The sequence below is a fragment of the Pangasianodon hypophthalmus genome, chromosome 18 (genome assembly GCF_027358585.1).
Source record: "Pangasianodon hypophthalmus isolate fPanHyp1 chromosome 18, fPanHyp1.pri, whole genome shotgun sequence".
Lineage (NCBI taxonomy): Eukaryota > Metazoa > Chordata > Actinopteri > Siluriformes > Pangasiidae > Pangasianodon > Pangasianodon hypophthalmus.
In genome coordinates, this window is record NC_069727.1 from 1,485,944 (window position 1) to 1,507,930 (window position 21,987).

The 21,987-nt window shown below is 37.8% G+C and overlaps 1 protein-coding gene across 4 annotated transcripts in view; it reads right to left on the minus strand.

Moving 5' to 3' along the window:
• The window catches only part of lin7a (lin-7 homolog A (C. elegans)), a 43,137-nt gene that overhangs the window by 11,480 nt on the left and 9,670 nt on the right, over positions 1-21,987 (minus strand). For all 4 annotated transcript variants that reach the window (XR_004579995.2, XM_053241673.1, XM_034313336.2 and 1 more), the window contains exon 2: positions 8,336-8,454. Coding sequence is in view for 3 of the 4 variants with exons in the window: in XM_053241673.1 (XP_053097648.1) it covers positions 8,336-8,454 (119 nt within the window). In the remaining variant the exon portion in view is untranslated. The remainder of the gene's footprint in view (positions 1-8,335; positions 8,455-21,987) is intronic.

Genomic DNA, 21,987 nt, shown 5'->3' on the forward strand with positions numbered 1-21,987 from the left:
TGTTGGTGTTTGATGGTGAATGTTGGTGTTTGATGGAGAATGTTGGTGTTTGATGGAGAATACTGGTGTTTGAGAATGATGGCCTTGAATAATGCAAATGTTGATGTTTGATGAATGATTTAATGTGGTTGTAAAGGTCAGTGGTTGATGGACAGACTTGGTTTTTAAAAGCGAACAGTGATGTCTGATGGTGAATGTTGATGTGTGATGGTGAATGTTGATGACTGGTGATGAATGATGGTGTTTGATAGAGTATATTTGTGTAAATTTTGTTGGTACTTAATAACAAATGTTATGTTTGATCATGAATGTTTGATGGTGAGTGTTGCTGATTGATGGAGATCAGTGGAGTTTGACAGTAAATGTTGATCTGTAATGGAGAATGTTGGTGTTTGATTGAGATGATGTTTGATGAACTATTTAGGAATGTGGTGGTGAAGGTCAATGATTGATGGTGTTTGGTAGAGTATATTTGTGTGATTTTTGTTGATGTTTAATAACAAACATGATGTTTGATCATGAATGTTGGTGTCTGATGGAGATGATGTCACTGAAGTAATTTGGTATATAATGACGGTGGATATAATGGTGGATAATTATATGTTTGATGGACAATGTTGGTGTTTTTTGTGAATGACAGTGTTTGATTGTGATAATATTATAATAACTGATAATCTCCATGTTATCCTTGCTGTGGCTAAATCTGCTAAAAGGACTATTTTGAACTTGTTAAAAAACTTGCATCCATTTAAAAAAATAGTTGGCTATTCGCCCGCTCATAATCAGCCAGAGTCGTGACAGAACTTTTGGAGATGTTTGGCTATTTGAAGGCCCTCCAGAGTTTTTCTCATTAGCTGGAATCTGTGAGGATGCTGGCATCGGCAGCACTTTTCCTGCTTTGATTTCGAGCCAGCATCTCACACTGAGCCTCTGCCACTCCAGCTGTTAGCATAATTGAAAGAACTGGAGCATCTGTTTAAAGCACCTCTTACTCAGCCGTATTTACGGAACAAGAACGTTACACCTCCTGTGTTTTTATTTCTAGTACAGAACGGTGTTTAGAAAAAGCAGTAACAGCAGCACCTTTCAGCTGTTAAAGCCTATAGCTAAGCTTATTAACACTTTATTGTGAATAACAAGCAAAAGCTAGTAAGGAGGCTTTCAGCCTGTATTGCTGTATATAGCTTTTATTCGCTGTTCTCTCTCATTTATTGACCCTTTAGTTGAGAATATTTTTCTGCAGTTGCCTAGCTCCAACATGTGCTGTATCATTAAATTCTAGTTTATAAATTAGAATATAATTTCAGCTAATTCTGCTAAAATATGATAAAATATTTTATTGCCTATATTATTAATCATTGGAGGTTTTAGCCAGATTAGCATTTTGATGCACCATTCTGTAAGATTTACCTCATTTTGCTGTCAGTTCTTTATATATTAGCTAAACACTGTTTTTTCTTTTCTTTTTTTTTTTTTACAATCATATATAACATGTACTATATTAGTGGGTATTAAGAATGTAATGTCACCGGATTTAGGCTCCCTACTGAGTGAGTGAATGCAGAAATGAGGGACAAATCAGTCAGTGGCTTAAGATCAGAAAAGAAAGCTGCTTACTGTCAGAAGTCGGGCTTTAGCTCACAGCCTCACTAGAAAAAAAATGTTTTCCCTGATTATATTTACTGAAGTAACACTAATAAAATTGCTGCCATATTTTATTTGCTAAATCCCAGCTATTATAAACATTTTTGTATTACAGAAATTTTTACTATCAACCCAAATGCAAATGAAAATGTGTGTATGTGTGTGTGTGTGTGTGATTGTGTTTTGGAAATCCATGAATACCAATAAACGTCAGGCTATTTTGGTTGGTAATTTTATAAAAGCTCATACACAAACAGTAAGCAGCAGCTTAACCTCAGGATTTATAGCCTGATTTAAAGACTTTCATTCAATCTTTTAAAGGCAAATATTAAAACGCCAGCCTGAGAGAAATATTAGTTCCGATGCCTCGTGTAATACAGCTTGAACGTTTTTAACAGCTGATGAGTAACGACGCCAGCAAAGCAGTGCTGACAGTCAGCTCATGGCCAACAGATCCACAGGCACCGAAACTTGTCATAGAAATCTCTGAAAGCCACAATTAATAAACACAAACAGAACTGAAGGAGTGAGGAAACTCATTTCAGTCAAATGAAAATGAATGGTTCTGAGCTTTCATTCTTGTTTTTTTTTTTTTTTTTTTTTTTTGGGAGGAGGGGACGAGAAAGATGACATCATCAAAACAACACCAGCCAATCACAGGCATGGAGAGACTGAAACATAAACTCACTGAAGAATCGTTCATTCCAAACACTCCTTGGATCCAGGAGAAACGTTATTTCATCTCACTATGTCCTGCACATGTACTTGGCTGTGATGACAGTAAAGATCCACTTGACTTGACCTGACAATAATACAGTATTTACTCGAACTGTGGCCTAACTGATCAAATCAGACTTAAAAATATCAGCGTAAATCGAGCAGATGAAACGTTTCTAAATGTGATGATTTCAAAGAACCGGCAAACTCACCAGAAGCTTGTAAGCAGCGCTAATCACTTGCAGGAAGTGAAATTCATATGTATGGATGACTACAGCTCATCAGTCGGAAAACTGTGGTGACATCAGAAAAGGAACTTCCTGATGAACAGATGAAACCTACAAGCAGCCGCTTTACTCAAGTTTCCAGACTGTGATCTGTAAATCTGAACTGTAAACATGTAAAACTGAACTGTTAATCTGAGATGTAAGACTATAAATCTGTAAAGCTCCTCTGTAAATCTGCAAGTCTACATTGACAAATTGTACATCGGCGCTGAAAAATGGCAGTGTATGTCTGTGGAACTCCACTATAAATCTGTGACTCTGTACTGTTAATCCATAAAACTGCACTGAACAGCTGGACATGCACTGTCTACACTGTAAATCTGAACATCTGTACTGTAAAGCTACACTGTACATCTATGAAACCACACTGTTGTTCTTGTTTTGGCTGCTGTTAGGGGTTGCCACTGTGGATCTTTGGTCCATGTATTTGATTTGGCACAGTTTTTACACTAGATGCTCTTTCTGATGCAACTCTCCCCAATGTTGTAAATTGGCACTGTATATCTGTAAAACCTCACTGTAAATCTGTACATGTGAATTGTAAATCTGTTAGACTGTACTGTAATAATGTAGATCTGCACTGTAATAATGTAGATCTGCACCGTAGAGCTGCACTGTAAATCTGTAAATCTACATTGCTGTAAATATGAAACTCTGCGCTGTACATCTGTAAATCTACACTGCTGTATATCTACATGTACATTGTAATCTGTTACACTGTAATCTAAATATGTAAATCTGCACTATAATAATGTAGATCTGCACTGTCAATCTGTACTGTGAATCTGTAAATGTACACAACAATGTAAATCTGTCAATTTGTACTGTAAATGTGTAAATCTACACCGTAAAACTGCACTGTAAATCTGTAAAACGACACTGTATATCTGTACATGTGCATTGTAGTCTGTAAATATGTAAATCTGCACTATAATAATGTAGATCTGCACTGTAAATCTGTACTGTAAATCTGTAAGTCTGTACTGTAAATCTGTAAATGTACGCAACAATGTAAATCTGTAAATTTGTACTGTAAATTTGTAAATATGCACTGTAAAACTGCACTGTAAATCTACACTAAAACTACACTGTATATCTGTACATGTGCATTGTAATCTGTAAATATATAAATCTGCACTATAATAATGTAGATCTGCACTGTCAATTTGTACTGTAAATCTGTAAATGTATACAACAATGTAAATCTGTAAATATGCAATGTAAATCTGTAAATATGCACTGTAAATTTGTAAATATGGACTGTAAATGTGTAAATCTGTGCTGTAAATGTGTTTATCTGCAGTGTAAATCTGCAAAACTGTAACCTGCACTGTAAATGTAATACTGCACAGCTTCCTTAGAAGAAGAAGCCTTTTTATTATTTGTCACACATACTTTACAGAACAGTGAAATTCTTTCCTTCACGTATCCCAGCTTGTTAGGAAGCAGGGGTCAGAGCGCAGGGTCAGTCGTGATACAGCGCCCCTGGAGCAGAGCAGGTTAAGGGCCTTGCTCAAGGGCCCAGCAGTGACACCTTGGTGGTGCTGGGGCTTGAACCCCTGACCTTCTGATCAGTAACCCAGAGCCTTAAACACTGAGCCAGCACTACACCTGCACTGTAAATCTGTAAATCTGTAAATCTACACTGCTGTAAATCTGGCTGTAAATACGTACACCTCACTGTATATCTACATCTATACAGTATATCTGTAAATATTAACTGTACATCTGCACTTTAATTCAGCAAATCTGTAAATATACACTGTACATCTTTACATTAAATCTGTAAACTACACTGTTAATAAATCTGCACTGTAAATCTGCTCCTCTGTGAGAGTCGTATACTTGTAAAATTACATTCTACATACTTTTATTTATAGAAATTCACGTTTTAAATACGTGTTGCTGAGAAATTGAGTTTCAGTGAAGCCCAAATTTAACACAATGTGTGAGTGTCTGCTTAACCTGCAACTTTATAAGTAAACATGTCTGTTAATTATTAGACATATCACTTAACTGAACCCAAATCCAAACCACATTTTATACACCTCAGACAGGAGAAAAAAAATATCACTCACTTTGTGCATAATAGATCTAATCTAATATAAATATAATCCTCATCTCTTTCTCTCATTTCTCTTATTCTCTGCTCTCCGCTTCTCTCACTCTTTTGCTTTAGCTGGTTTTCATTAACCCAGATTTATTGTACTGCTTTGGGAATATGCATGCATTAACTCTCTCTCTCTCTCTTTCTCTCTTTCTCTCTCTCTCACACACACACACACACACACACACATTGACCAACACAAAGGCACTTAGTCCCAGGGTCATAATGTTTTACTGTGTGACCATGTAAAATCATGCCCTTGAGAAGCAGTGATGGCTCTGAAAGAACAACAGAGAGAACGAAAGTGAGAAAGAGACAGAGAGAGAGAGAGGTAGAGAGGGAGGGGGGAGTGGGGAGGGGGGTTTTGATGAACTTGGACGATATCCCTCTCTCCCTCTGGTACGTAGTGTCCTGTCATACAAAAAAGTGTGGCACAATTACACTATTTAAGACACACACACACACACACACACACACACACAATGTCTTGTACTAGAGCAGAGGCGTAGCTGTGACTCATTCAGCTCTCCGTCAATAATCACCCTCTCACAACACTTGCCTCATATTTACATATTAATCACTCACACACACACACACACACACACATACACACACAGAAACCCCGCCTACCTTCACAGTGTTGTGACAGGAAACAGACAGAGTACTTACTCATAGTACAGACAGTTTTAGATTTAGATTAGAATCTGTAAAGTGTCACTAAAATGCTGCGTTCACTGATCCGGACACGCACTGCTCATTACGGCTCCTTCAGCACCGGTTCTGGTTCTGTCGTGTAGACTGGACGGACCCATTTTTCTAAATCTCGAGTTAGTCACAGACTAAAGCTTCCTGTCGTACTCTGAGAACTCATTACAGCACTAAACGCTGATCCTCACACACGTGATAAGTGTAATAAGAGTGATTATATAACTGGAGCTGAAGCTGTGAGTCGACATCACACACTGAGTGAATATGTTACTAAAGAACAAATCTCCTGTAGGAACACACACACACACACACACACACAGCAGGTACAATAGTAAAGGCATGTAATCATGGCAGAGGCATCATTTCATCTCTCACATGAACACAGCTGTGGAGAAACCACACACACTGCACAGATGGAGAACGAGTTCCTCCATAAACACAGCAATTATCCACATCTACTTCCTCTCTCTCTCCGTGTGTGTGTGTGTGTGTGCCGTCATTCTGTAATTCCTCCATTTGATCTGAGCCATTCAGCTCATTCAGTCTGAACCATCAGCTATAAACACTGTTGAAAAACATCCTTCAAATACTCAAAAAGTCTTCTGAAACATCCAAACACACAAGAAGATCCAAACACACAAGGCGTGATCTAGAACATCTCAACACTCAACACATATAAAAGTGATCTAGAACATCCAAACACTTACAAAGGAGTTCTAGAACATCCAAACACACAAAGCATGATCTAGAACCTTTCAAAACACATACAAAAGTGATCCAAATGCACAATGTTCTAGAACATCCAAACAAAGTTCTTAAATATCCAAACCCATTAAAAATGATCTAGATCATACAAACACACAAAAATGTTCTAGTGTTCCTCCACATAAAATCTTCTACAACATCCAAACACGTAATGTTCCAGTTTTTCCAAATGCACAAAAATATTCTAAAAAATATTCTAGTGCACAAATGTATTCTAGAACAAACACACAACAATGGTCTAGAACGTCTAAATGCACAAGAATCTTCTAGAACCGCCAAAAGCATGACACCTTCTAGAACATCTAGAACATCTAAACACACACAACAACACGCACAAAAATCATATTATGGATTAATTTAATATGTTAATGATTATAGTGTTAATGATTCCTGTTGGGACGAAGGGAAACTTTCTGCACAAATGGAACTCTGGCTCTAAGGGTTATAAAGTGTTATAAGGGCTCAGGTGGAGGATAAAGGTTATAGATGGCCGCCGTCAGGTGGAGGATAAAGGTTAAAGATGGCCGCTGTCAGGTGGAGGATAAAGGTTATAGATGGCCGCTGTCAGGTGGAGGATAAAGGTTATAGATGGCCGCTGTCAGGTGGAGGATAAAGGTTATAGATAGCTGCCGTCAGGTGGAGGATAAAGGTTAAAGATGGCCGCTGTCAGGTGGAGGATAAAGGTTAAAGATGGCCGCTGTCAGGTGGAGGATAAAGATTATAGATGGCCGCCGTCAGGTGGAGGATAAAGGTTATAGATGGCCGCTGTCAGGTGGAGGATAAAGGTTATAGATGGCCGCTGTCAGGTGGAGGATAAAGGTTATAGATGGCCGCTGTCAGGTGGAGGATAAAGGTTATAGATGGCCGCTGTCAGGTGGAGGATAAAGGTTATAGATGGCCGCCGTCAGGTGGAGGATAAAGGTTATAGATGGCCGCCGTCAGGTGGAGGATAAAGGTTAAAGATGGCCGCCGTCAGGTGGAGGATAAAGGTTATAGATGGCCGCTGTCAGGTGGAGGATAAAGGTTATAGATGGCCGCTGTCAGGTGGAGGATAAAGGTTAAAGATGGCCGCTGTCAGGTGGAGGATAAAGGTTATAGATGGCCGCTGTCAGGTGGAGGATAAAGGTTATAGATGGCCGCTGTCAGGTGGAGGATAAAGGTTATAGATGGCCGCCGTCAGGTGGAGGATAAAGGTTAAAGATGGCCGCCGTCAGGTGGAGGATAAAGGTTATAGATGGCCGCCGTCAGGTGGAGGATAAAGGTTATAGATGGCCGCCGTCAGGTGGAGGATAAAGGTTAAAGATGGCCGCCGTCAGGTGGAGGATAAAGGTTAAAGATGGCCGCCGTCAGGTGGAGGATAAAGGTTAAAGATGGCCGCCGTCAGGTGGAGGATAAAGATTATAGATGGCCGCTGTCAGGTGGAGGATAAAGGTTAAAGATGGCCGCTGTCAGGTGGAGGATAAAGGTTAAAGATGGCCGCTGTCAGGTGGAGGATAAAGGTTAAAGATGGCCGCTGTCAGGTGGAGGTTAAAGGTTAAAGATGGCCGCTGTCAGGTGGAGGATAAAGGTTATAGATGGCCGCTGTCAGGTGGAGGTTAAAGGTTAAAGATGGCCACTGTCAGGTGGAGGTTAAAGGTTATAGATGGCCGCTGTCAGGTGGAGGATAAAGATTATAGATGGCCGCTGTCAGGTGGAGGATAAAGGTTAAAGATGGCCGCTGTCAGGTGGAGGATAAAGGTTATAGATGGCCGCTGTCAGGTGGAGGATAAAGATTATAGATGGCCGCTGTCAGGTGGAGGATAAAGGTTAAAGATGGCCGCTGTCAGATGGAGGTTAAAGGTTAAAGATGGCCGCTGTCAGGTGGAGGATAAAGATTATAGATGGCCGCTGTCAGGTGGAGGTTAAAGGTTAAAGATGGCCGCTGTCAGGTGGAGGATAAAGGTTAAAGATGGCCGCTGTCAGGTGGAGGATAAAGGTTAAAGATGGCCGCTGTCAGGTGGAGGATAAAGGTTATAGATGGCCGCTGTCAGGTGGAGGATAAAGGTTATAGATGGCCGCTGTCAGGTGGAGGTTAAAGGTTATAGATGGCTGCTGTCAGGTGACTGACCTCTCGGATGGCTGTACAGAACTCACTCTGCAGAACCTTCTTCAGTGACTGCAGCTTGTGGCCAGGAACATCTCCTGATTCCTGCAGCTTCTCCAACAGCTCGATCGCCCTCGCCACATCTGAGAGAGAGAGAGAGAGAGAGGGGAGAGAGAGGGGGGCGGAGAGACAAATTAGTTGATATAAAATAATAAAATAAATGTAAACAATTTGTAGCTGGGATAAAGCGAGAGAGTGAGCATATGGGATAAATGAGTACTTGGGATAAACGAGTGTGTGGGATAAACGAGTGTGTGGGATAAACGAGTGTGTGGAATAAAGGATGCCATAGCGAGTACGTGTTCAGTCTCATTACTCTGCAGAACAGGAGGCAAGGCAAATTTCTTTAGTTCAAGCAATTTGCTGACATTGGGATGAAAATACGGAGAAAGAGTGAGAGAGAGAGAGAGAGAGAGAGAGAAAGAGAGAGAGAGATAAATAAGTGATTGTGCCTCTATATTACTTTATCAGTGAAGTGGACACAGAGCTGCACTGAGTCAATCAGAGAGACACACAGTCTCTAAAGGCCAAGAGACAGACAACTGTATCACTGCACTGTCTATACAGATAGATAGATAGATAGATAGATAGATAGATAGATAGATAGATAGATAGATAGACACACAGACAGACAGACAGACAGATGCAGACACAGACAGGGAGATGGAAGGACAGATGGACAAACTGTTAGACAGACAGACAGATGGATTGATAGACAGAAAGACAGATAAACAGATGGACAGAGATAAACAGACTGACAGACAGACAGATAAATAAATAGATGAACAGACAGTCAGATAGACAGTTGGATGGACAAACACAGAGACAAATAGACAGGCAGACAGATGGATGAGTAGATAGATATGTAGGCAAACAGAGAGTCAGAGGGACAGTAGGACAGAGACACGAACTGAAATACAGAGAGAGACAGACAGATATTTTGTGATTGAGAGACGGATATTGAGAGATTGAGAGACAGAGATTGAGAGACGGATATTGTGTGATTGAGAGACGGATATTGTGTGATTGAGAGACGGATATTGAGAGATTGAGAGACGGATATTGAGAGATTGAAAGACGGATATTGAGAGATGGATATTGTGTGATTGAGAGACGGATATTGAGAGATTGAAAGACGGATATTGAGAGATGGATATTGAGAGTTTGAGAGACGGATATTGCGAGATTCAGAGACGGATATTGAGAGATGGATATTGAGAGATGGATATTGAGAGATGGATATTGAGAGATGGATATCAAGAGATTCAGAGACGGATATTGAGAGACAGATATTGAGAGATTGAGAGACGGATATTGAGAGATTGAGAGACGGATATTGAGAGATTGAGAGACGGATATTGAGAGATTGAGAGACGGATATTGAGAGACGGATATTGAGAGTTTGAGAGACGGATATCAAGAGACTGAGAGACGGATATTGAGAGATTGAGAGACGGATATCGCGAGATTGAGAGACGGATATTGAGAGTTTGAGAGACGGATATCGAGAGACTGAGAGATGGATATTGAGAGATTCAGAGACGGATATTGAGAGATTGAGAGACGGATATTGAGAGATTGAGAGACGGATATCGCGAGATCGAGAGACGGATATTGAGAGTTTGAGAGACGGATATCGAGAGACTGAGAGATGGATATTGAGAGATTCAGAGACGGATATTGAGAGATTGAGAGACGGATATTGAGAGATTGAGAGACGGATATTGAGAGACGGATATTGAGAGTTTGAGAGACGGATATTGAGAGTTTGAGAGACGAATATCAAGAGACTGAGAGATGGATATTGAGAGATCGAGAGACGGATATCGAGAGATTGATGGATATCGAGACACTGAGAGATGGATATCGAGAGATTGAGAGAGAGATATTGTGAGATTATGATACTGTGTTGTTTGTTTAAATAAACTCTAGCGCAGGTCACAGTTTGACCTGTAACATCTCGAGGGTGAAATCAGTGCAGCTGCAGGTTCCATAAATACAGAATAAAGTAACACAGAACCCCAGTGAGACACATTACTGCCTGAGAGGAACTTCTTTATTATGTGTGTTCTAACCTCAGCGCTGTATATAACACTAATTCACACACACACACACACACACACACACACACACACACAACACAGTTAACGCTGCAATGCCAAGTGTAATTAGAGCGCAGTTTTAGTACTTTATCAACACATCTGAGGTAAATGTTGATGTTCCGGATAGTTCTGTCTCATTTCCACTCTCTCAAGACTTAGCAGCTGCATGCTAGCTACATAAATAGTAATTTTAGCCAAGGGGTGTCTTTTCTTATACCAATACATCTGAGGTAAATGTTGATGTTCCGGATAGTTCTGTAACATTTGCTCTGTCAGTCTGCCTTTGTATTCATATAAAACACTTTAACGGCTGTGTGCTAGTCAGTTAGTATGAATCAGTAGCTAGCTTTTGCTACTGTTTACCAGTTGCCTAGCAACAGAGGTCTCACAACATTACACACTTGAACTGTGAGTGTATTATTGTGTATTCGACTTGTCTGTTTGACAGAAACCACAGTTGAATGATTTCTATCACACATTCTGTACCATTCTCTGCATCTCCAAGGATATAATATGTAGCTCAGCATTTTAGCTTGTAGCACTTAGCTTGTAGAATTTAGCTTTAAATCAAACCTAAATCTCATTTTAAGGAAATTGCTGTGCACTAAAACATCAGCGCTACTTTGCACCGTGTTCTTTCCATCCCACTCATTTCCAAAATACACGGCGTAGTACAGGTTTAAAATTAAACAAAGAAATATAAAAAAAACAAAAATGTATAATAGCGAGACAAAAAAGGGCTTTCTGAACAGCAGGCTAATATTAATGTTATATATTATGTCATTTTTTCGATGATGTCATGTCAGTGATGATAATATTGAACACGTTAAATGTAATTGATTACCAACACATGAGCCGTGTTTCTAGAACCTTCATATTAAGCTGCGGAAGTGTGAGCTGATTGAATCTGTGATTATATTAACACTGATGTCTCTGATGTCATTAGCGTCGTATACAGATATTTTACCGACACCAGGACTTGCCAGAAGCCTCCTGTTTCCTCTCACACGTCAGCAAGCATGAGCGTATCCAGCTGGAGAAAACGTGCGGTCGGGTTTCACGTTGGCCCGACTGAAGCGCGCTCATTAGCAGAGCCGCTAACGAGCTCTCGGTTTCCTTTGTGCCTCAGCGTTAATCTGACTTTAATGATCTGGTGTGAGGTCATCGTGGGAACCTGCTGAGAACTTCAACACCCCCTCAAACCTCCCCTCCACCCCTCCACCCCTCCACCCCTCCGTCCCCTCAGACTCGTTCACTATGTCTCTCTTACTTTTGTTCGTTTTAGGATCAGAAATCAGAAACTCATTTTATAATTACTATTAATACTACTACTACTTTTATAATTCCTACTATTATTAAAGATAATAAGAGACTCAAAAATATTCTGCAATATGAGATATTAAACTAAAAAGCGCAACACAATAGGAAGTCATAAATACTTCCCACGTTTTCCACCTCATGTTTATGCGCTAATCTGTTGCAGGCGTGTGGAGAAAGCTAACTAGGCAAGCTAGCTCTGAGATCAGAGTATGTAGCAAAGCTATGAGTTTAACGACATTTTTTAAGCAGAAAGGATGTAGTAGCTACTTTTAAAATCAATTACTTTCAGAGTAGTACACACACACACACACACAATGTAATATGTTGCTAATGTGTTGCTAATATTCATATGTAGTGTGCTAGGAAAAATGTCAGTTATGTAGCTTTATAGCAGCTAGCTATTACCTTCATCAATTGTTAACAGAAAACGTTTCAAAAATTATTTTTTTAAACTTTATTTTTTCAGATTTTTTGATCGTAGCATTAAATAATCTTTACAATGGCACAGTCTAACAGCATTTGCGTAATGTTTCCTAGTTTGCTAGCTAATCTGTGCACATTTTTTAGCTAGTTAGTTACGAGTTTTAAATTACTCAATATAAAATCTCGCCTCATTTATTATCCGGAAAAAATTCCTTGCAGTAAAATGGAACACTACAAAATGTGGTGGGAGAAGCTAGGATAATTTAGCTGAAGTTAGCTAACTTCATAACAGCTAGCTAGCTTTTGCTTTAGTAGCTAACAAAAAATGAAATGTTTTGCCATCACTAGCATAACTCAGAAACTATACTATGAACTGAACATTATTTAAATGCAGGTTAGATTTGCAGTCATGTTGCTAATTGTCATTAAATGTGTTGATAAAGAAGCGCAGGAGAACAAAACAAGCAGAATATCAAGTACAAATAGAGAGATGAATAATGTCTGACACAAATTTGTTTAGTTAATCTCTCTATTGTTAAACTGTGAGTAATTTAATTTAATAAGTTACATCCTATAGTAACAGAAGAAATGACATTACACATGGATAATTAAGCTATTTTTTTGCTGACAAATAATACCAATAAATACCAATAAATAAATACCAAAAATTTAGCTATTTTTTTGCTGAAGAATAGCGTTAACATACCTGAGCTAAACTATTTATAGCTTGGCTAATTTATTTAAATTTCCAACACTGGGAATAATATCGTAAAGTTCTCATTTTCAGCTTTTTGTTCTGCCATGAAACAGAGCATTACTTTAGCACGCGCATAGCTTAGCATGCCAAAGTTCAGGCTGTATGCTAACTTTTCAGTGAAACAGATATTAATACTCTATTAATGCTCTATTAATCCAATACTCTATTAATGCTCTGAGAATAGATGAAATTAACGCAATTCCCACAGTTCATGTCCCTTCAAGGCAGAGACTCTCGAGGAAATAAAATTCAGTGAATTATTACGGTTATGAAAAGAAGAAGACCTCAAAGAGAACTCAAGGTGTAACATTTTCAGCAGGGAGTCATTTTCCATCTCTGACCAAAAGCCACGGTTTCGCGTTGGTAGGAGACATTACACTTTATTATTACGACCTTCAGAGCCTCATTACACAAATCTGTGCTCTCTGACTCGAAATATTCACAGAAAACCGAACACACAGTGAAGAAAAATTATATTTAGAGATGATTCAGTATAAAACCCTTTATTCAAAATGATTATTTTTCTTCTTCATTATTTTATACTTGTATTAACTTAATCATGAATAATAAGCATTATTAAAAAGAGCACTTTTCAGACACACGATAGCTTAAACTGCTGTATGATTGAGTAGGAAATATAAAAAAAAAAAAGCTAAAAAGTAATGTAACAGAATTCACACGGATAAAATAAAAGATGGAGTAAAAGAAAATAAAAAAGTACACAAATATAGAATAAATATAATAATAAATAAATAAACAAATAAATAAATAAAATGGAATATATAACAATAGAATAAAATAAATAAAAATGAAAAATAATAGAAAGAATTTTATAAGAATTAAATAAAATAAAAAGAAACAATAAATACTGAAAAAGAGGAAGCACCATCAATTAAATGGCAAATTTAAAAAGATACTTTTTTTATAGAGTTTAAATGCTTAATGCTAAGTGGTGTTGATTTCTAATACTTTCTTGGTTGCTTACATCCTCCAATAGAAACACAAATTCCTCTAAAATGCAAAGATGAAGGATAAAAATATAAATCTCCGTGTTGTATGTACTATTCAGACAGTACAGGAAATGGCCGGGGGTTGTTTGATTTACATGTTACGTACTCGGCTTCATACTCTAATTAAATTAGCTAAGCGAGCTAACTGTACTAGCTACGTACACTACCCTCACCAGACGCATGAACTTTCTCTGCTACTTCCTTCCAAACTTTATTTTTCTAGAAATTACTCTAGAAAATTAAAATAAGAACACCTATTTGTTTAAGCACTACTTTTCGTATTAAGATTTTTTCTTAATACAGTCCAAGTTTTCCATTTCAGGAAAAAAATAATAAATACTCCCGCAGTCATAGCTACAGGGTTGACTCCGCCCCTTTCTCTTAGCTTAAGAATTCGTTAGTAGAAATTTCTCTCAACAGTTTTGTACACAGGTTTAGAGAAACTTTCAGTGTTAAAGTAAGATTCTTTACGTTTAATATTCCACATCAGAGAAGGAAGATTTGAAATCTCGCTAAAACATTTCTTTACGTTCATTCGCTCATACTCAGCTGGACGTTTATCACAGAGTGACTTCATCGTACCGTTACACTCCTACTCACCGTCATTGCTCATGTTTAAAATACAAAAAAAAAAAAATCTGTTTTATAAGGGGCGTTTAAATCAATTGTTGCCATGGAAACGGGAGACGGGTGAGTGTTAAAGAGCACAGTGAACTCTAAACACTGACATCACACAGAGCATTATGTTCTGTTTTCATATTTATAAAAAGAAAACAGTGTACATCGGAGTGAAATGTGGGTCAGAATGACATTATATACACTGCACACAAACGGAAAGAGAGAGAGAGAGAGAGACAAAAGACTGAGAAAGATGTAATAGAGTTAAAAACAAAAAAGACAGAAAGGTAGAGCTGTTATAATCATTAACATGTTATTATCCTTAATCCACAGCCATTTGCATACATTATACTTAATATTCCAGCTCTTAGTATTAGGGGTCCAAGCACCAAGTTCTATTTCTTCTTCGTCTTCTTCTTCTTCCATAAAACAGATTCTGGAGAGCAAACCATAAGCTTTATTGCACAGCTTTATTGTTTTTTTCTCAGATCAGAGTCAGTTTTTTTCTCAGATGTTGACAGATCTTCATATTTGTACCTGAAAGTGACCGATATCTGTTTGTAATATGAACGTACTTGCTCTCAGAAATGTAAACATCACTTTTGCATGTGTCAGGAACAACACGGCATATCTGTGAGACAATAAATCCTAACCAAAGCAACAAATGAGTGCATTAGTAGCTGAAGCCTGAGTCACAGATTTACTCTGGAGGTCAGTAAATAGCTCCTACATGATCAGGTCAAGAAGGCAAAAAAGTCCAGATGGTTTGCTGCACCAAGAGACACGTGGATCAGGGAGAGGAGCCATAACCACTACACTGATTCGAGTCTTTTGCCTCCATGAAAGTCTTTTGCCTTAAAGTTCTTTATTTTTCTTTGACGTTGTAGCCACATTTGTTTGTGTTTGCCATTTCACAGCCAGTTTTTTTGAACACGTATCATTAGGTTTCTTCCAGTTTTGCTTGAATCAATTTATTTCCAAAAAAATATCAACATCCAATTTGATATTCCATCCTTGTGCGAATATAATTACTGGTGTCCCTTCCTCCATTGTTGTTTGGATGATGACGACAGTGACATGCGCATGGCGTTGGGAAAAAAAGCAGCGTGACTTCCACATTCTCATTCGTGTCACATGGTCACTTATCATATATCTTATATATATGTATACATAACTTATATAACTTATCATATATGTATCCACATACTTAACCACATATCCATTTCATATGTAGATCTGATTTGAAAAGATCAGATTTTTGTGTCCACACAGTCCTGAAAAAAATCTGATCAGTGTCATGTTAAAGCAGAAAATCGCATTTTGTGTCACTTGTTAATGGTAATGTGAACAGAACCAGAGACAATTGGTCAATACATAGTACTCCCTCCTGCTACTCCTGCTAATGGAGCTATAGTGCTTCATGTTGCGTTTTAGCTCTTATCTCAGAAACTGTGAAGCATGAAGACAAAGTTTTTTTTCTGCTTATTCTTTGGTTCCAACAGAAAAAGCTTTAAGCATTACCATTAAACTCCTCCCACGCAGAATCTGAGCTAATTTGCATAATATGCAACACATAATGTTTTTTCATTTCTCATCAATATGAAAAACAAGAGACAAAAACATGATCTCCATCAGCTAATCAGCTTTGAGAAGATATTCAACAAGGTTAACACTGGCCAATTGGCAGGAAGCATGAATGGCCTGTACTTGTAATCTACTCTCTAGAATTCTGTGAAATTGCAAAAAAGAATCGGCCTCTAGGGGCGCTAGCTGCGACGGAGTGCTTGGACCCCGGTTATCACCTCTTGTGGCTGAAGTCTACATTCATGCTGAAGTTGATTCCTCGCTGTGGATTCCTCCAAGGAAATACTAGTGAGGGCAAGGTGTTGAGGGCAAGTTAAACAGTAATGAGACGGGGCAACAATGTCACAAAAAATAAACTCTTCAACAAACAAGCTAGGTGTAAAAAAGGACTGTATATGATTTTCTTCACATTATATTCTCTGGATTTGCCCATGTTAAGCCTGTCTGAGCCCAAACTATAGTCTGTGTGGATTTAACTATGACCTGAGCTCAGGATTCAATTACCTCCAACCACCTTGAGCGCTCAAGTATCACCAAGTCAAGCAAACAAACCACAATGTTTACACGGGGTTTAAAGAGGCTGTGATTCTACAGAGAGGAAAAACAGCACCTACAGTGCAAACACACATCAAGCCATTAGTGTGAGGTAGTGTATGTGTGTGTGTTTGATCACTTTATCAATAATCAGTAATAAATGAAATTTCTGAAATGCTGTAAACGCACATGCAAACATCAACATTCATCAAACACTAACATTTACCCTCAAACACCATCATTAACCCTCAAACACCAACAAAAAAATTTCAGCCAAATTTCAGTAGGTTTGCCTTAGTATCCAATCACATTTTTATCATTTCAAACCCTTGGAATTCTGTGATTTTAAGATATAAAGCCTTAGAGACTTGACCCTCAATAAAGCTAATGCAGATACACAGTAATGACAATAATGTTAGTAATGATAATGATAATGGTAATGAAAGTACTGACAGTAATGACAGTGCTGAAGGTATGATAATACCAATACAGTAATGATAGTAATGACACTAATGTCAGTAACTATAGTAACGACAGTAATTACAGTGAAACTGGTAATTACAGAAAAGATAGTATTGATAGTAATGACAGTAATGACAATAAAGACAATAATGACAGTAATGACAGTAAAGACAATAAAGGTAGTAATGACAGTAATGGCAGTAATAACAGTAATGAGTTGATTATACCTACTGTAACAGCGTGGTTTTGAGTATATTTTTATGAGGTCAGTCAGCCAAGCTGTTCACAGATGCTTCTGAAGGACAGCAGAAATGTCAAAGCTGCAGGGTCCATAGACAAGAATGTGGTTAGAATGTCTAATATCCACCTCTAAAGCAGAACTCCCCAAGAACTTTACACAATGCATCACTGACCATCTGCCACACTGCCATTTTTCTTTCCTTAATGAATCAGGGAACCCTGACAAATTTCTGCGGCTCTCAAGCTTGCCAAGTCTCCCAGATTTTCTGAAGAAGCAAGGCCAAATTCACCTGCGGAGGTTCCTTTCAAATCCACGCTATCCTCACTTTATCAAACCCCAAGTCAGTGCTAAATGGTGCGGGCTGAACATCAGGCAGCACAGACACCATCACTCAGTGGAAAGATGCCTGTGAGGAACCGTGGGAGTGCTGCATGAGTGACCTTACACTGCAGAAAGATTCAACACTCACTGTCAAACACCTACGAACACCATCACTGTCCACCAAAACACAAAATTCACCATCAACAACTTTCTACAGCAAACGCTTACATTCACCATTAAACACTAATAATCACTAACAAACAACAGCATCGTCCATGAAACACTAATATTCTTCATCAAACACCAACATTCACAAACACCAGCATCCACCACTAAACACCAAAATTCTCCATCAAAAACATTCGCCATCAAAAATACAACATTCTCCACCAAATGCCAACATCCTCCACTAAACACCAGCATTCACCAGTAAACACATAATAAACATATAGCATCAAACACCAAAATTTACCATCAAACACCAGCATTTACTATAACACACCAATATTTACTGTCTCTGCCAAACACCAGATTTTTCCATTTAATAAACAGTATTTATTAAAAATCAAAAATCTATATCCAAATCCATCCAACAAAGTCATTCTCAATCAAACATCGACATTCACCAAGATTCAACACTTTCTCCATGAAACTCCAACATTTATAATCAAACAAAATTAATTGTTAAACACTAACACTCACCATCAAACACTAAAACATTTCATTAAAAATGTAAGTGAATAGAATGTAATTTTCCATTAGAGATGCTTTTCTTATTATTTAATGTACAGCAAATAGCTTGATGGGGAACTGAGCCCTGTATATCACTGTGTATGTACAATGACAATAAAAGTATAAGTAAAAGTATTCACAGTTATACATCAAAAACACCATCGTTCTCAACAGATACCAATACTTACTATTAAACACCAGCATTCAAATAATCAATAAATCATCAAATAAATGAGCCAGAAAAAAGAGTTGCTGATCAAATGCCAACATTCAACATCAAACTCCAACTCCAACACTGTCCATTAAACACCATTAAACACCAACACTGTCCATTAAACACCAATAAACTCCAACACTGTCCATTAAACACCAATAAACCCAAACACTGTCCATTAAACACCAATAAACTCCAACGCTGTCCATTAAACACCATTAAACCCAAACACTGTCCATTAAAGACCAATAAACTCCAACGCTGTCCATTAAACACCATTAAACCCAAACACTGTCTATTAAACAGCATTAAACTCCAACACCGTCCATTAAACACTACTAAACTTCAACACCGTCCATTAGATACCACTAAACTGCAACACTGTCCATTAAACTCCAACACTTACCATTAAACACCAGCATTCTTTATTACAAATCAAATAAATGACCCAGAAAAAGAGTTTCTGATCAAACTCCAACTCTAACACTATCCATTAAACACCATTAAACCCAAACACTGTCCGTTAAACACCACTAAACCCTAATACTGTGTATTAAACACCATTAAACTCCAACACTATCCATTAAACACCACTAAACCCAAACACTGTGTATTAAACACCATTAAACTCCAACATTGTCCATTAAACACCATTAAACTCCAACATTGTAATGTCAACATCTGGCTTTATAAAGTGCAGCAACACCATGGAAGAAGGAACGTATTTGTGTTTGTTGGTGTTTGTGAGGTGTTAAAGCACACACTGCACCAGTGAGGATAAAGATGGTGGTTTATCTGAGAGCAGTCTGACCTTTTTATTCTCTAATAAGGTTAAAACCCACAGGGCAGAAACTCTGTTAGAGCAACACTGCTCCATCATTCATCAGTGTTGCAGCAAAAAAACAAAAATCAATACTGGATGTGTGGTGTTAGTGAATAAATGTCTAACTGTATGCATTTTAGTTTTTACATTTTTAAAATGTGTAGCAAATAAATGGCTAATTTTATGCAACAGACAAATCACTTTTAGCAAGCTTTACAAATGTAGTGTTTAAATAAGAACGAGTTTTCTCAACAACTCAAGAATGAAACGCTTGTATATAGGATAATTAATTCCGTTAATTAAACATGGCTTTTACTCAGTATAGTCGCCCATATTCTTTACTCCTCTCTGTAAAACGATTAGAGGAATTACACCGCAAATCAGACGGATTCGTGGATTTAACCGTCAGACGACTTTCCTCATCAGATAATTCGACGGATCACTTCCCAGTGCTCTAATAAATGGATTGCTAATTATTCTTTAGCGCAGTGCACAGATCAATAATGTTAAGGTAAGACTCGAGTCCAACGTTTCCTTAAGCCAGAATTATGGGTCTGTAAAATCCATTAGCTGTAATTGATTTTAAAAATTAGCACATTTAAACACGTCTTTATTGGACTTATTGGTTATTGTAAGGACAGAAGTGGCTTAGAGGTTAACAGTGTTAACTCGTTGCTCGGGCCTGTTCAGCCACCTCACTCCTCAATTTGTTCTCACTCTTGAAGTTAATAAGACAAAAAAAACCCTGCAGATTCACATACACGTTACCGAGAAACGACAAAGAGTAAACCCCAGCGTTACACCTTTAAGTGCTGACACTGGAGACTCCTTCCATACATGTTACATAAACACATTTTTACTGACAGAAAACTTCTAAACTTTAAACTAGTTTTTAAATCCATATATACGGAGCATCTCCGGGAATGAACCAATCAAAACCTCCAGTTCAGCTGAGGGGCGGGACATTTCTCCTAAAGCGGATCTCCTATGAGCGATAAAGGGTTAACTGTGCTTTACCGCTCACTGGCGCTTAATAATCGTGTGTTGAATCAGTATCGCTAACGTTTCAATATTTTAAGTGATATACACACATATTCTGTTTTCTGAATCAATTACATTCCTCAAATGACATTCTTCAAATAAAGAAAGTAAGGCTTGTGATGTTGTGAGTTCTTTACTGTTTAATAAAATTAATTTAAAGGATATTTGCTTGATGTATGATCTACTTGCAGTATTTGTTGTGGCACATGATATCTAGTTTAAATATCATTAATAGTTAACCCCTGGTTACTATGGAAACGATAACGTATTAGAACGAGTGCATTAATAGAAGCCTGTGATTTGCAGCTGCACTACTGTCAGAGCTGCTGTTATAGAGAATTAATCAACACCTGACGACCAATGCATGTCTAAAATCAGCAAAATATTCAGTAGACCACAGGATGATTTATATAAACGACAGTGACAGTTCAATTTCATTTCATCTCAGTTACAAGTCTCTTGCATAAAATTGACTGTCAAAATAATAAATAAACCGCAGCGTGCGTCTGAGTTCCTGATCAGCGCTATTTCCTGTTTCTAACAGAAAGGAAACTATAAAGGGAGCGTGTCTGAGAAATCCTCTTGGCATTTCAATCGTGCACTATTGATTAATATGTCGAGAATATTTCTGTATTCTGTGCACAATTAACTTTTTTTTTTAATCTCAGCAGCCCTCACAGTCGTATGGTTGTGTCACATCCCACTTCCATGAGTAACACTTTTAACCTCCACAGAGATGAAATTAATAAAACACCTATAACTGTGCATAGTTTCATTAATGCTGTTATTTTTAATTTTTTTATGAACATCTTTTACCATTTATCTTCACTCTGATTCTTTGTTATGCTTTGATTAAACATGTCTAATTTAAATTTTTAAACTTATATGTTTTATTTATTATTTTAATTTCTTTGGTCCTTATATTATTGATAAAGCTGAGATTTATGGAAAGAAAATTTCCAAAATTATTGAATAATAAACAGACTGAGGACAAATTCATCCAATGATATTATGTTTTCACCTCATAGTACTTGTCTATCGTTTTATTACAGTGAGCAATACATATGTGATGCTTTCAAAATTATCCAAAAATAAGGAATCTTATCAGACGAGTTTCTGAATTGGACAGAATCAGCTTTATAACCTGTCCAGCGTCCCATGAGGAAACTGCACAGAGCAAGGAAACTGAAACACAGACAGTGAGAACAGCCGTATTCAGACAGGGTCAGCTTTAGTTTTCAGCTGCTACTCTGTGGATTTATTTCTCTCCAGATCAACCATGTTGGGTTTTTTCTCTTTTTCCTCGGAGAAAATTATAGACCACATTACCTTTTACTTTTACAAAAAAAAAAGACTTGGTAATCTGATTATTTGAATCCAATCTGGTTATCGACTCTTGTATTTTTATTCTTCTGCTTTAGTCGTATTTTCTTG